At 41.7% G+C, this 14072-nt stretch overlaps 2 protein-coding genes across 2 annotated transcripts; one reads left to right on the top strand and one right to left on the bottom strand.

The window, feature by feature from the left end:
- Positions 1–517: 517 nt before the first annotated feature.
- LOC125555461 (uncharacterized) lies at positions 518–1444 on the top strand. The gene has a single exon (XM_048718432.2). It carries the CDS (start codon positions 518–520, stop codon positions 1442–1444), a length of 927 nt encoding a protein of 308 aa, XP_048574389.2.
- Positions 1445–6874: 5430 nt separating this feature from the next.
- GSH1 (glutamate-cysteine ligase) lies at positions 6875–13012 on the bottom strand. Its single transcript, XM_048710899.2, has 16 exons — positions 12799–13012; positions 12431–12706; positions 10999–11149; positions 10809–10916; positions 10207–10299; positions 9693–9776; positions 9479–9547; positions 9327–9397; positions 9180–9248; positions 8939–9032; positions 8620–8709; positions 8450–8530; positions 7973–8065; positions 7741–7821; positions 7584–7653; positions 6875–7345 (listed from the first exon to the last, which is right to left on the bottom strand). Exons 2-16 carry the CDS (start codon positions 12679–12681, stop codon positions 7257–7259), a joined length of 1494 nt encoding a protein of 497 aa, XP_048566856.1. The 5' UTR covers positions 12682–12706; positions 12799–13012; the 3' UTR covers positions 6875–7256.
- Between the last annotated feature and the right edge of the window lie 1060 nt (positions 13013–14072).

The raw sequence follows: 14072 nt of genomic DNA, 5'->3' as shown, positions 1-14072 counted from the left end.
TAGGGTTGTGACACCGCATTCAGTTAACGTATTGGAAAAATTGGCAAAACTTTAGTATTTTTAATTCGTCATACATTATAGGATAATTTACGTAAATCATTTATTGTTATTTCTTAATGTGGTAAAAAATTAATAGTAGATGGTTAATGGGACGATGTACACTTTTGAATAACCATCTAACTTTGGAACAAAATAAATTGCAAAATTAATTTGGTAGTACATAGCTAAAATAAGCATATCCGGATAAGATGCATGGGCTTCCTGAGAGAAACCAAAGTTCTTTGTTACAGAAATTTGTTCCCTCGGTCCATTATAAGCACTTTTTAATGAAAGGAAATACTTGGTTTGATGATGCATTTATGAAAATAGTGCACGTCCTTATTTTGTGAGCGTAGAGTTAAAAGTTTCTCGATATAGCCTCCCCATCTTGGTCAATCCTCCACTATAAATCAGATCTCCCCACCTTGACAAAACCATCAACCTAATTTCCATTGTTCATTTTATCCCTCCGTTGGCAATGGGTCGCAAGAAGATTGCCATCGAGTACGTCGACAACGAATCGAGTCGGCGCCGTACCTTGGAGACGCGTGGTAAGAACCTAGCAAGTAAGGCAGGTGAGGTTTCTATCATGTGCAACGCCAAGGCTTGTGTGTTGGTGTACGACGAGGGCAATGCGGCGCCAAAGGTGTACCCATCCCACGCCGATGCAGTGGATATCCTGAATCAGTGCAAAAACATGCCAGAGGGACAGCTCAAGAAGGCGGTGAACCAGGAAGACTTCCTCACCCAGCGCCTCAACAAGCTCCAGGTCAAGGAAAACATTGTACGAGACCCCGAGATCAGGATCCTGCTACACAAGGCCATGCTCGGCAGTGACCTCCCCGACCTCAAAGTCGATGAAATCACCAACGTCAGTAGCAGGCTAGAGGAGATCCTCGAGAGAATGGGCGATAGCATTGCAAAATTTAGTGGAAAGCCTCCTGTCTTGCAGCCACAGGCACCATATGTCCCTGACAACATGGACATGGGGTCTTCGGCAACGTATCAGGCATCATCGCTAGCTCCACATGTCCCCAAAAACATGGACATGGGGTCTCAGGTGATGAATCAGGCGCCATCGTCCACTCCATACGTCACTGGAAACATGCACATGGGGTCTCCAATGATGTATCATGTGCCGCCGCTACATGAGGGTTGGCTCGAGACGGTGAGATCTGGAAGGGACCTCGACGCCCTGGTCCATAATGGCTATAGCACCAATAGGCATGATGGTGCCTACACCAGCACCGGTGTCGGCTATAGCACCAATGGGCACGACGGCGCCGGTACCAGTGCCAACGATGGCTCTTCCGGTGGGATGAAGCCCTTTGATGTGGGGTTTGGTTGGCAATCGGGCGGCGTCGATCCTGAAGAATCATCTTGGAGTCTTTTCCCTCCCATGTAAGGTAGGATGGAGAGAAGTTTTTTTCCCATAGCGTGCAATGCATGGCCAGCTACGCGCGTCGTCTAGTTTGATTTAGCTTGGCATAGCTAAGAGGCAGGAAAGCCAACCTTAACAAGTTGAGACATTCTGTCTCTCAGTGGTGCTCTTTGAGCCTAGACATTTTTATTTTAGTAGTTGAAATTGTTGTTATAGATTTCTTCCATGGCCGCCATTTTTATTTTAGTCATTGAAACTATCTCTTCCATGGTCTATTTATTTGATCTTTGTTGTTCAGTTGGTCATAACTCGTAAGTTGCGTCTACTCTTTTTGTCAACATGTTTTTGTGAGGTATACTATGTTTTGATAATAAAGTTTTTATTTACTCTTAACACGTGAGCGATGCAAGTATGAAGAGTCCACTCCAATTTTGACGTATATAGATGCACACAATCTATACAAAGCTAATAATTGTGGAAACAAAAAACATAACATTGTTTGACACAAAAAGAAGAACAGTTTAAAGCAATCTAAGACAGATCCAAAGTGAACATTGTTCATGTTTGGAAACGATCTCCTTAGCCGTCAGCTCCATCTTAATACATGCCACCATATATAAAGAGCTCCCAGTGCTCCAGATATTGTGGTACGAGCCAAGTGCGGAGCCAATGCGTACATAAGTTAATAACCGACAATGTAGAAAAATATCTTCCATTTGTCAAAACCATAATGTTCATGCATAATGATAGCGCCTAGACCAGGGCCCCCATGCCTACTAAGATAAAAGATCTCATTTTTTATGTATACCTCAAATCCAATTACCAAACAAGTTTTGAAAGCTTTGGATGAATACAAGTTATGCATGACATGTATTATAAGCCATATAACATGAGCATACTTGCTCAAAGAATATGTGCTTAATTTTCTCATCATGATAGTAGAAACAACATTTCTACTCCCTTGTCAGTTTTTCTTTGCTAGAGTTTCCCTCGTTAAGATGACCCCTCTACGTAAATACCATAGGAAAAACATTAGTCTTTGGAGGAACCTTAAGCTTAAAAATAAACATGTTGTTAATTGGTGCATCAATATCTATAAGATCTGGTACAGTGAGTTCATAAAGAAGAGTCCATCTTGATGTAAGTTCATAGAAACTCATATGTCTCGTGCTACTACCTCCGTCCCAAAATACAAGACATTTTTAAAATTTGAACTGCAAAAATGTCTTATATTTTCGAATGTAGTATAAATTAACAACATTCAGACACTCTAGTAGATCCTTCCATGCTACTAACAAAGGCCTAAACATGTCACGTCTGAAGTCCACATCTAGCAGAAAGTTACCCAACACCTCTACTATTATGACATGCTTATGACACAGTAAAAGCCCTAGGTACTAGTAGATGCTAAGGCGGAGCATTGCTCAACTATGAGTCGTGCCAAAACCTAACATGTGAGTCGTCCTTGATAGTGAAGGTTCAAACCAGAAAAGGTGTTGCCAACCCAAAAGTGGAAGCCTCCAGATTTACTTTGGACTTGGGACAGAGCCTTAGAATGCATATATTTATTACCGAGTATATCATGCCATAACTCATAGTCAATAAGAGTCCTAAACAACCATTTACTAAAAAGCATGATAGTTTCAGCCACTATATATTGGATACTAACTAAGCCACATTATTCTTCATCAACGGGATAGAACCGATGCTCCCAAGGAGGTCAACCCGCCTAGAGAGAACCAAGATTATTGTAATAAAATTTTCAAAAGGTAGGTAGGAATCCGCGAGGCATTCGGAGACCACTAGATTTGAATGCATGCCCAACAAAAAATGCTAAAGGGGCAAATGAAATGAGGTTCTCAATGGTCTCTTCATCAATAGCAGTACATAGGATGCAAGAATAATCGATATCAACAGTGAAGTGTCTCCGCTTCAGCATATTTTGTCTATTAAACCTATTATAAATAAGTAGCCACACAAATAATTCCAACTCAATTTTGGCTCTTGGAAGAAAGATGTCATGTAAATAACCATGTTAGAACTCATAGAGGTGATAAGAGCCAATCCTCTCTAGAGGAAAGTATCTTCCTTTTACAACTATCGAGACACTTTTCATTGTTTCCTCCAGGTGTTTCCTTAGCAATCTACCATAAGTAGGAAATTTATGTTAATGGCACAAATTACCATTCAATTGACCTTTGACATATTATATTTGTCAGTGTCTCTTTTTATGGAATACATATGTAAATGGATATGTAAAGCAGACTGTAAGAGGTGCTGGATCGCTTCAATGTTCGTGACGAGCTCGACGAGAATGGCATGGAAATGGAGTGGCAAAATACAAGTTATAAGGATATAAGGTGAATGGGTACAAAAGGAAATAAAAGTGACATACCAGTGATGAGTTACGGTTGGAGCTATAGGTGACAAGTTTACAAGGTTAATATATTTTTATTTTACAAGTGAGACCTATATATGTTGTCACATTGGCTAAATAATGTGAACAAAAGAAGGTATGTGTTTTTACATTGCATTCAATACTGAACACACAATTCTTCCATGTTTTACAGATTTCAAATGGGTCTGCCTAGACTGTGGGGAGGTAAGTGCAATGGTTTACATGTTTGTGGAGGAGCATGCTAGCAATGATAGTAGGTAAATGAAGTTATAGGGCCATATAAACTGATTTCTAAATTAAAGGTAAGTGGAAAAATCAAGGATGGACATGAGGGCTAGATTTCTACGACACAAGATTAAAAACAATATGATTGGTTTGCCAATATGCAAGTAGGATTTGCAAAATTATAAAGATGATGGTGAGTGGGTAAGGTAAGTTAGACCAGTAGATGTATGAATATCCATTGGTGATGAGGACATAAGGTGGATAATGTTGTTAGCCAACTCAAATGACATTGCATGGCCAGCTATGTGCATCTCGTCTCGTTTGATTTAGTTTGGCATAGCTAAGATGCAGGAAAGCCGGCCTTAATAAGTTGAGACATTCTATCTCGCTGGTGCTCTTTGAGCCAAGTCATTTTTTTATTCTAGTAGTTGAAATGTTGTTATGGATTTCTTCCATGGTCCATTTCTTCCATTTTTATCTCTCGCTGAAACTGTTATTTGGGATCGCTTCCATGATATGTCTGTTTCATCTCCGTTGTTCAGTTAGTCATAACTTGTAAGTTGCACTTGCTCTTTTGTCAACATGTTTTTGTGAGGCATACTATTTTCTGGTAATAAATTTTTTATTGGCCCTTGATGTTCACTCTGATTTTGAAGGAACTAGATGCACACAACATGTACTAAGACATAATATTCTTGGAAACGAAAACACATAATGTTATTTGATGCAGAAAGAATAACAATAGCAAGCAATCTAAGAAGACAGATTCGAAGACAACACCTTCCATGTTTGGAAAAGACCTTCTTAGTCACCCTCTCCATCTTAGTACATGCCATCATAAAGAGCTCCATGTGCTCCAAACACTATAGTACAGGCAAAGTACGGAGCCAATGTCTACACAAGTAAATAACTGTGGCAGTGAAGAAAATATATTTTATTTGTCAAAACCACATCATTCTTGTATAACCATAACGCCCGAACCAAGGTTGTCGCAGCTACTAAGATAAAAGATCTCGTATTTTTATATATGCCGAATAGCCAATTACCAAACAAGTTTGGGATGCTCCGGGTAGAATACAAATTATGTGCGACATGTATTATAGGCCATACACCATGTCTACTTACAGTCAAAGAATATGTGCTTAATTGTCTCGTCATGTCATGTCCCCCCCCCCCCTTTTCTTTGCAAGATTTTCCCTTGTTAAGATGAATCTTCTGCATAAATGCTATACGGAAAATATTAATCTATAAAGGAATCTTAAGCTTCTAGATCACCTTATTGTTAATAGGTGCATCAGTACTCACAAGCGATGGTACAATGAATTCATGGAGAAATTTCCATCTTCATGTAAAGTCCATCAAAATTTGTATGTTCCATGCTATAAATTAACAACATATAGCTGCTCCATTAGATCCTATTCCAGGCTACTAAGTTCTAATCATGTCATGTCAGAAGCCACAAATGGCGTTCTAATCATGTCATGTCAGAACCACAAATGGGTAAAAGTTACCTACCACCTCTGCTATTATGTCATGCTTATGATGCAGTATATGAAAAAGCCATAAGTACTAGGAACTGAGGTGATGCATTTCCCAACCATGACATATGACAAACCAACATGTGATTTGTTATTGCTAGCGAAGGTTCCAAACCAGGAAAGGTGTTGCCTCCTCGTCATCGAACCAACCCAAAAGTGGTACCCCCATATTTAACATGGACTTGCCTTGGATCCCATTTATTTATTACTGAGTATATCAATGCCTTAACTCACCTTATTAGGAAGCTTGAAGAAACCATTGATTTAGAATGACGATATTTTGCCAATATATATTGGATGTCTACGCCGCCTTGATTTTTTGGGGCAACAAGATAGATGTTGGCCACTCCCGAGGTGGTTGGCACGTTTACAGAGGACCAACATTGTTATAATAAGCATTTCAAAAAAGTAGATTGCCATCAAAGATCACTTTAGCTTGGTACCAAAGTAATCCGTGAGGCATTCGGAGACCATTGGATTTGAATGACAGGAAATGTTGAGATGCTTAATTGTCTCAGGGTGCAAGAATAATTGATACCAACATTAAATTGTATCTGCTTCCGCATATTTGGTATATTAAACCTATCAAAAATAAATAGCCACACAAATAATTTCAACTTAACTTTGGCACTGGGAAGAGAGACATCATGTAAATAACCATATTAGAGCCCATAGAGGTGTTAATAACCACTCATCTCTAGAGGACAAACGTGTCCCTTTCCAACTATAGAGACACTTTCATGCTCCTAAAATCAAACACGTTCTATAAAGAATCATAAAAACAGTCATCATTTTTAAAAAAATATCTTCAGATTATTTCAAAAAGAAAAGTGATCCTTAGTCTGAAAATTCCTGCCATTCCGAATATGCCTGAATATTGTTCCCCACTATTTATGTGGAAGAGGAAAACGCATTGGGCACGGATCTGGGAAGTGATTGATTACTTGAAAGAGGTAGGTGTGCAGTGAGACGAGGAAAGGGAAAGCGATGTTGGATTTGGTAGTGCCGTGCTGGAAGAGATAAAGAACGGCTTGGTCAGAGACTCAGAGGAGACTTCCGCTTCAGGTAGTACCCTTTTTTCGCCAGCGGAAGAAATGGAATTGAGAACAAACACGAAGCGCACGTGTCGTTCTCCAGTCCAACTAGCACTACTTTCTGCTTAACAACCGTTACGCATTGGATGACTGCACAGTGTGCATAGCCGGTCGTCAATGGCATGCACGGAACGAACTCTTTGAAAGAAACACGGCCACACAAACCACTTTACACTTTTGAAGTGCTTTAACCCGAGCATACGTCTCAAACACTCTGAATTATTATTTCTGGAAATCAGGTTCCTTCCATCATCACGCGAGATGGATTTATTCGGAATACAAGCCGTTCATCAGGAAAAGATGAAAAAGGGATCGGTACAAACAGGTGCTTGTTCCGGCTCCCTGGAGATGCGAGAAAAATCAGAAGCTGTAAAAGGTCCACACAGCCAAAGAAAGAAAGGCGGCAAGCCGCAAACAGAGTGTTCCGAGCTCAAAATTATTCGCAGCCGCGAGACCAGAGAGTAGGCTTCCCTGGTCAGGTGGCTTGTAGAATTGGGGACGGGATTTTGTATGGGGATACAATCTGAAGACCCTGTCCACCTTGTCCAGCTTCCACCGAAGTTATATATGATATCAGTATATCAATATAACAACTCCTCGAACACAGGGTCCACGCTGCGCTGCCACTTCGTCTCGTATAGATTCAGAAGCTTCTCGGCAGGTGTCACTCCTGCACAAGAGTAGATTGAGAATTATCATCTGGAGAAGGCGCAGTTCACAGCCCGCCATCGCAAAGCTAGTACTCCCTCCGTCCCAAAATTCTTGTTTTAGATTTGTCTAAATATGGATATATCAAGTCACGTTTTAGTATTAGATACATCCGTATCTAGACGAATCTAAGACAAGAATTTTGATCATCTGGAGTATTTATCTTGATCAAGTGAATAAAAGTGTTCTGAAAGCGTCACCTGTTCTAACAACTTCGTCGACTTCTCTCAGGAAACCAACCTCCTTGTATCCTCTTCTTTCTAATCCATTCTGCACCACCACAATAGGATCGTTATCACAAGCAGCATGTTTGTAGACTTATGGGAAAGGATTAGTAGCCAGAAAATAGGGAGTTACCTTAGCTAACTGGAGAACATCTTCAGCTAAATCTCTTACATACCCATCCCGGAATGGCGTCTTCAAACCAGTTACTGGCACCTGATCAAATAAAACACACGATCACTCACAATTCAAGTAGAAATTTATGCCTCTCAAATCTGCTAGTGCAAATTCTAGTCTTCTAATTGATGTTTCCAAACGACAACAGTTTCTACCACTAAGGATAAAGAGCAGAAATATCTTGAGATACCTTCCGTCTCAACATCTCTCTTTCTTCCTTTGTCCAGTCAGAAGTCATGTCAATAATGCTCTGTAATGATTCGTCGTCATACAACAACCCAACCTGCAGAGAAGGACAAATCAGATGCAAAGCTGATTCTGGGTTTTGCAACGAAATGGAAGTTACTTGTTCCATTTCAAAATATAAGGCGTATTTTGACCGTAATCTCGTATAATATTTAGTTATGGTTACAAGATCAGTCATAAGATGTGCTTTTGAATATGATGGATCCAATCATGTTGTCTATTTAATGTAACATAAACCACATATCATTAAAACTAATTGTTGGTCAAAGCACGAATTTGGACTGTCAAAATATGCCTTATAATTTGAAAAAGGAGGGAGTACTAATTAGTACAGTAACAATGAACATACTGCCCATGTCTGTGCTGTAAATGAGACTCTGTAGATATACATAACAAATGCAGGAAGAGTCAGCAAACAAACCCAAAATGCAGGCAAAGCACACAATCTCCTCCAAGGTCCACCATCAGCACCTCTCATCTCCATGTATCTCTTCAACCTAACCTGCAAGGAGAATAAAAAAGAACAACTGATTGTTGAATTGAAACAACACCAATTAATATGTCACCATGCCAACCAAATCAAAGGTAAACCTCAGGAAAAATTGTTGTTAGATGGTTCTCCCAATCGTTCAAAGTGGGCAACTCCCCTGGAACCTGTGGGAGCTTTCCTGCCATGAAATCCTGCAAAATACACACAAGCCAAATAAGAGTTCTATAAATTTCCAACAGCTAAAGTCATGTAGCCAAAAGCTTCAAAATAAGATACTCCCTCCGATCCAAAAAAAGTGTCGTAGCTTTGAACTAAGGTTAGTTCAAAGCTGCAACACTTATTTTGGATGAGGGAGTAACATTTACAAAGTTTACAGCATATAACTGCAGAAGTACTAAGATATTAGAGACAGGAAGAGACCCGAAATGACATTCCAGTACAGTCAATGTAAGTCTTGTTCCGGTATACAAAATACATTGGGACGTCCAATGCATAGTCCACATATTGCTCAAATCTGCAACCAAGAACAAATTATAATTAGAACTCGTTTAAACTGAAAGCCTCATTTTATGTAGGAATTGTTGTTGACCAAAATGACGCCATCAATCAAATAGCTGGCATTCTGGGTGGCGAACAAGGAGAAGTTTGCATTAATGCATACCCAAATGTGTCATCAAAAACAAAAGGAAGCATCCCCGAGCGGTTGTTATCAGTATCAGTCCATATATGGCTGCAGATGATGATAATGTGTTAGCAGCTCCATACAACAGAACAGCACATTAAGTTCTGAAAGCAATGAAGTAAACACCTTCTTAAACTGAGAAACCCATTTGGTTTTCCTTCTTTAAAGGGAGAATTTGCGAATATTGCTGTCGCGATCTGTTAAACAAGCAAGTCAGGTTAGTGCAACAGCAGCAAAGTAAACTGTCAGGAAGAATGGAAGATAATACAGATACCCACAGGCTGCAATGCAAGGCTAGCACGGAATTTTCTTATCATATCTAGCTCTGAACTGAAATCGAGATTAACCTGCATGCCAGAATAGTGAACTCTTAATTGAACTTGTTTAGTGAACACATGAATATTGTATACTAGCCTGTTTGATATCAAATGAAATAAAGGGCTGTGAGTTGTCAAAACGGCCCATGAACACAACACTAAAAATGACAGTTACCTGTACAGTGCACGTGCGGAACATCATATCAAGGCCAAGAGTACCAACTTTAGGCATGTAATTCCTCATAATTTCATACCTTCCCTACAGAGTAGCAAATTGTATGATCAGACTTCACAGGAACCAGTAACAGTATAATTATGTTGCCTAGGGCAAATATGCCTAAATTACAAGTGAGGTTGTGCATGGAAGAAGACTACAGTGTGGGTTATCGATCATTTTGTGTTAACTGCCAAGTGCTCGATACAGTTGCAGTGGAGGATTTTGCTTAATGGTGTACCAAGCAAGAATGGGTGCATCAAAAGCCAGCATTTCGATATCAGCCCCATGGAACTATGTTGTACTAATAAACTACTAATGTGCAAACCATAAGTACGTTCTTAGATTTGCAACTTCATTTCTCGGAAATTAACTAGACTGGGATATAAATAAAAAAGTAAAAAAGGCCCTTTAACAGTCTAGCAACAGCACAAACTTCAAAACCTACATTTATGAGGTTTAAGGACAGAATTACCTTGGGCATTATTGGTATATCAGTCAGGGCCCATTTTGGCTGAAAACCCATTCCAAGAAATCCTACTCCCAATTCCTCTCCAACTGCTTTGACCTACAAAACCGGCAGAAGATTAAATCATAGCATAGAACAGTATAGACCTTCTCCACCAAAAATACATACATCATAGTACAATTAACTTTCAGCAAGTAAAACCTAGAAGGCGAATGTGCAAACAGAACCATGAGACAGTTCAATTTGTTTTTCATGAACCCACACAGTCTAATGGAAACTAACTCCGTGCCCAGTAAGGTTTGGAGGTCTTACAGATGCATGCATAAGATGATACAAACTTCCAGAAGAAACTAGATATTGGTGGTTGTTTAGTTCTCAATATAATTGACACGGTTTGTTGGGATGCGAATATACATTTCACGGCATGGACTTTGTACAATTTTGGGATATGAAATAGGATAATCTGATTAAAAAGAATTTTCTGGTGGGAACTAAATATGACATTATGATATGTCACAGGTGAAAATCCCGCAAAGTTACATTTCATAAATTTCTGTAAAAAGTGAATACTTATACATGCAACAGTTTGCTCACTAATAGATATTTACCTGATAAAGATGTGAATTGACCTCCGCACAAGTTTGATGTAATGTTTCGAGGGGAGCGCCACTAAGTTCAAACTGGCCACCAGGTTCTAGTGAAATGTTTTGCTTTCCCTGCGTCCATATAAATAAGTTGTCACAAAAAACACTATTGAGTGAAAACCATATATATCATATTTCTTTCCAGGCATAGTACCTGCTTGAGACCAATAACATGGTTTTCTTCCATTATCTTGTCCCATTCAAATCTCTCAGACAGCCCATTGAGTATAGCACTGATCTGATCATACGTTATAGGGCGCAATGTTTCGACATCAAAACCAAACTTTTCATGCTCTGTGCCAATTCTGTACAACAAAAAATTTACTCACGGAATGGACCAAATAACTAACCGAAATACTCGGTAGGAATTATACAGGAATAGAACTTCAAGAAAAACAAAAATATATTGTCAAATCTGAAATAATTTGAACACAGGCACCAGAACGATCTTCATCTCCAATAAATTTTATTGATCGAATAAAATGAGCACACTACATTAACAAGATGTATTAAGTATGCGAAAAGATTCCCGTCAACCGGCCAATTTACAGCGCATCGTTGCCACCTCAGATGCACACCATGCGTCCCATGTGGGCCCTATCACCGTTCATCCTTTTTCTTTCTTATCTTAATCGCTAACGACTGAGAGCCGCTCGTTTCCCTTTTTTTTCCTCGTTCGTCTTCTGCAACATGCTTTCTGTTGAAAATCTACAACATGACCTCTGTTGCAAAAAGAAATCTACAGACGTTTCCGCAACATGATCTCTGTTGCAAAAATTCTGCAATATGACCTTTGTGGCAAAAAAGACTCTACAAACGTTTCCGCAACATTATCTCTGTTGCAAAAAATATTATGTAACATAAATTGTGTTGCAAAAAAAATCTACAGACGTTTCCGCGACATGATCTCTGTTGCAAAAAAAACTGCAACATAATCTATGTTGCAAAAGTTAGGATGCCCGTCAACGGCTTGATGACGCCAGATCTGGCGGCTAGCAACCCGGCCAATCTTTTGAAAAGATCAGTTGGTGGACACGTAGCACGCCCCATTAAGTATAGCATATCTAATCCTAGAGAGACTTTTTCTGTCATTTAGGACAATCATTTGTAAGCTTACTCTTTCCACGTATTAACAAGTACTATATCAGTTTTGTGTACATATTGCAATTTTACTACTTCCAGCATTATATGAATGGACGAGCCGCGCCATTCGGCAACAGCATGACACAATGTATCCCCAAATTAGTTCCTAGCCTAGTATAACTATGCTAACCAATACCATGTGCCCCCTTCCGTGAACAACGCAGAGCTTCGTTTGCTAACTAGGCACAAGTAAAGTCACTTCGACGCATCCACCCTCTTATTCCTACAACTACAAGTGCTAACTACTGGCAAACATCACCCAGTTCGTCACTACAAGGCACTGATTCATGTGAAAAAACTCCGCCACTCTAGGGGCGACTGAACAGTAAATACTAAATCCCCAATTGCAGAGCTAAACAGTAAGCTGGGCAGTAAGAATCGGCTGCTCCAGCCATAGAACTACGTTCCACCTCCAACAGTAAGTAGCAGCACCAGCTTCTCACCTCCAGTTCTCCTTGGGCTTGCAGCCGGACGCGAGGTAGGCGACGAGGTCCTCCTTGGTGAGCGGCTCCGTCAACTTGGCCGCCTCCTCCGTCGGGGGGCTGGCCGCAACGGCCCCGCCGCGCCGCCTCCCCCTCCTGGCGGCCGCGGGGAGCCCTACCACCGCGAACCCCTGCCGCCCCCTCCTCCCGCTCGCCGCGCCCCCGTCCGGCTGGACCACCCGCGCCACCGCCAGGCGCGACGCGACCGCCATCACGCCCAGCCCGCCGAACAGAAACCTGAGACACAGAAAAAATCCGCACCAACGTTAATCCAGCGCGAATTGCGGGAATCCGACACGGTGTCGCCATCGAACCCCCGCCCAACCCACCTCGCCGCGCCCACCTAGCGAGAACCTGTCCGATTCTGTCTATTTGCAGGTGGGATTCGCCGCCGCGAGACGGAGACGCGCGGGCCGCCGTCCGCCGCTGCTGCTTCAGAGTCCGGAACGGAGGGGAGTGTCGGGGGTGGGATGGGGGCGGCGTCGGCGCGGTTATAAAGCGGTGGGGGCGGGGCCCGCGCGTCAGCAGCGACGACGCCTTGAAGTGCGCGATGCTGCTGCTGCGCGCGTCATCCAATCCGCTCCTCCCTCCGCGAGTGAGCTGGGCCGGGGCTGCGGGGTGATTTGGACAGCTGGTGATTTACTAATCCTTCCCCCGCTTTCCTTTTTAGTTTTTCCTCGGTGGTGGGGGCGCTGGCCCTAATTATTATGGCTTGTTAATTGCTGGAATTAAGCTTCGCCGATGGTTCTCGTACCCCCACCACCGTCTCATGACGTCGGCGATGAGGTGGCACGCTGGGTGGCACGGCGGCGCCAGGATTTTTCATGCACGGCGATGGTGTTTTGCACGCTGGTTCGTCCTGGTGGTGCCTCAGCTCTCAAAACGACATCCAGAGCACGCGCTTCACCCTCGTGTTGCCGTTCAAGACAAGATGAAAACGGAGCAAAAATGTCGAGAGGAGATGTCAGGTGCTACGATGTCCTGTTGTACATTTGGATGATCATAGATCGAAATGAACCTTGCCCGTCTTCAAGGGCAGGTTCGCCCTGGATCATCGTGGCTTTCCGGACTGTACCGTTGCAAGCATCAGTGCACGTGCGCTTATACTACTAGTGTTTTCTTTTTAACTTTGGGCGACTTTACTCAATTATTTTCTGTTGCATCGCTTTGAGCGGGGACTTTACTCAATTATAACAGGGTCTTTTACAATGGTACGAACAAGGGAGTCGGAAGCTGATCATGCCATAACTTGAAACTAGTTTTGTTCATAAAGCAAACGTCGAGCTAGCTCATGTCCGGCGCCATTCGCTTCACGACCACAATGCTCGATCATCCCAGTCATCGGCTATCACTACTCCCAAAGATCTAGATATTCTAAAGGATTTATCACAGCGTAAAACTATACATCGCAGTCATCATGTATCGACGATCTTTGACGCTAAAAAATGGTTTTGATAATTTACAGTTCATTTCCTATTTTGTCAACTCTTATCAAGCACATATCACCAAACCCTAAATTTTAGGGCTTTTGTGCCACAAAAACCCTAGCGTGGAGAGGTATATAAGGGAGTAGGCATGGCGGTGGGGCAGCATCGGTATGGTT

Source organism: Triticum urartu, chromosome 1A, assembly GCF_056163025.1.
Source record: "Triticum urartu cultivar PI428250 chromosome 1A, HENAU_Tu73, whole genome shotgun sequence".
Classification (NCBI taxonomy): Eukaryota; Viridiplantae; Streptophyta; class Magnoliopsida; order Poales; family Poaceae; genus Triticum; species Triticum urartu.
Note: the sequence above shows the minus strand (reverse complement) of the source record. Positions and strands in the feature narration are given on the sequence as shown.

Coding starts and splice junctions, on each gene's coding strand:
- GSH1 (XM_048710899.2), bottom strand. CDS start 12,681: ATGGCGGTCGCGTCGCGCCTGGCGGTGGCGCGGGTGGTCCAGCCGGAC. Junction 9,398..9,478: donor CTAGCCTTGCATTGCAGCCT/GTGGGTATCTGT, acceptor CTTGTTTAACAG/ATCGCGACAGCAATATTCGC. Junction 8,710..8,938: donor GTACTGGAATGTCATTTCGG/GTCTCTTCCTGT, acceptor TGTATTTTGCAG/GATTTCATGGCAGGAAAGCT.
- LOC125555461 (XM_048718432.2), top strand. CDS start 518: ATGGGTCGCAAGAAGATTGCCATCGAGTACGTCGACAACGAATCGAGT.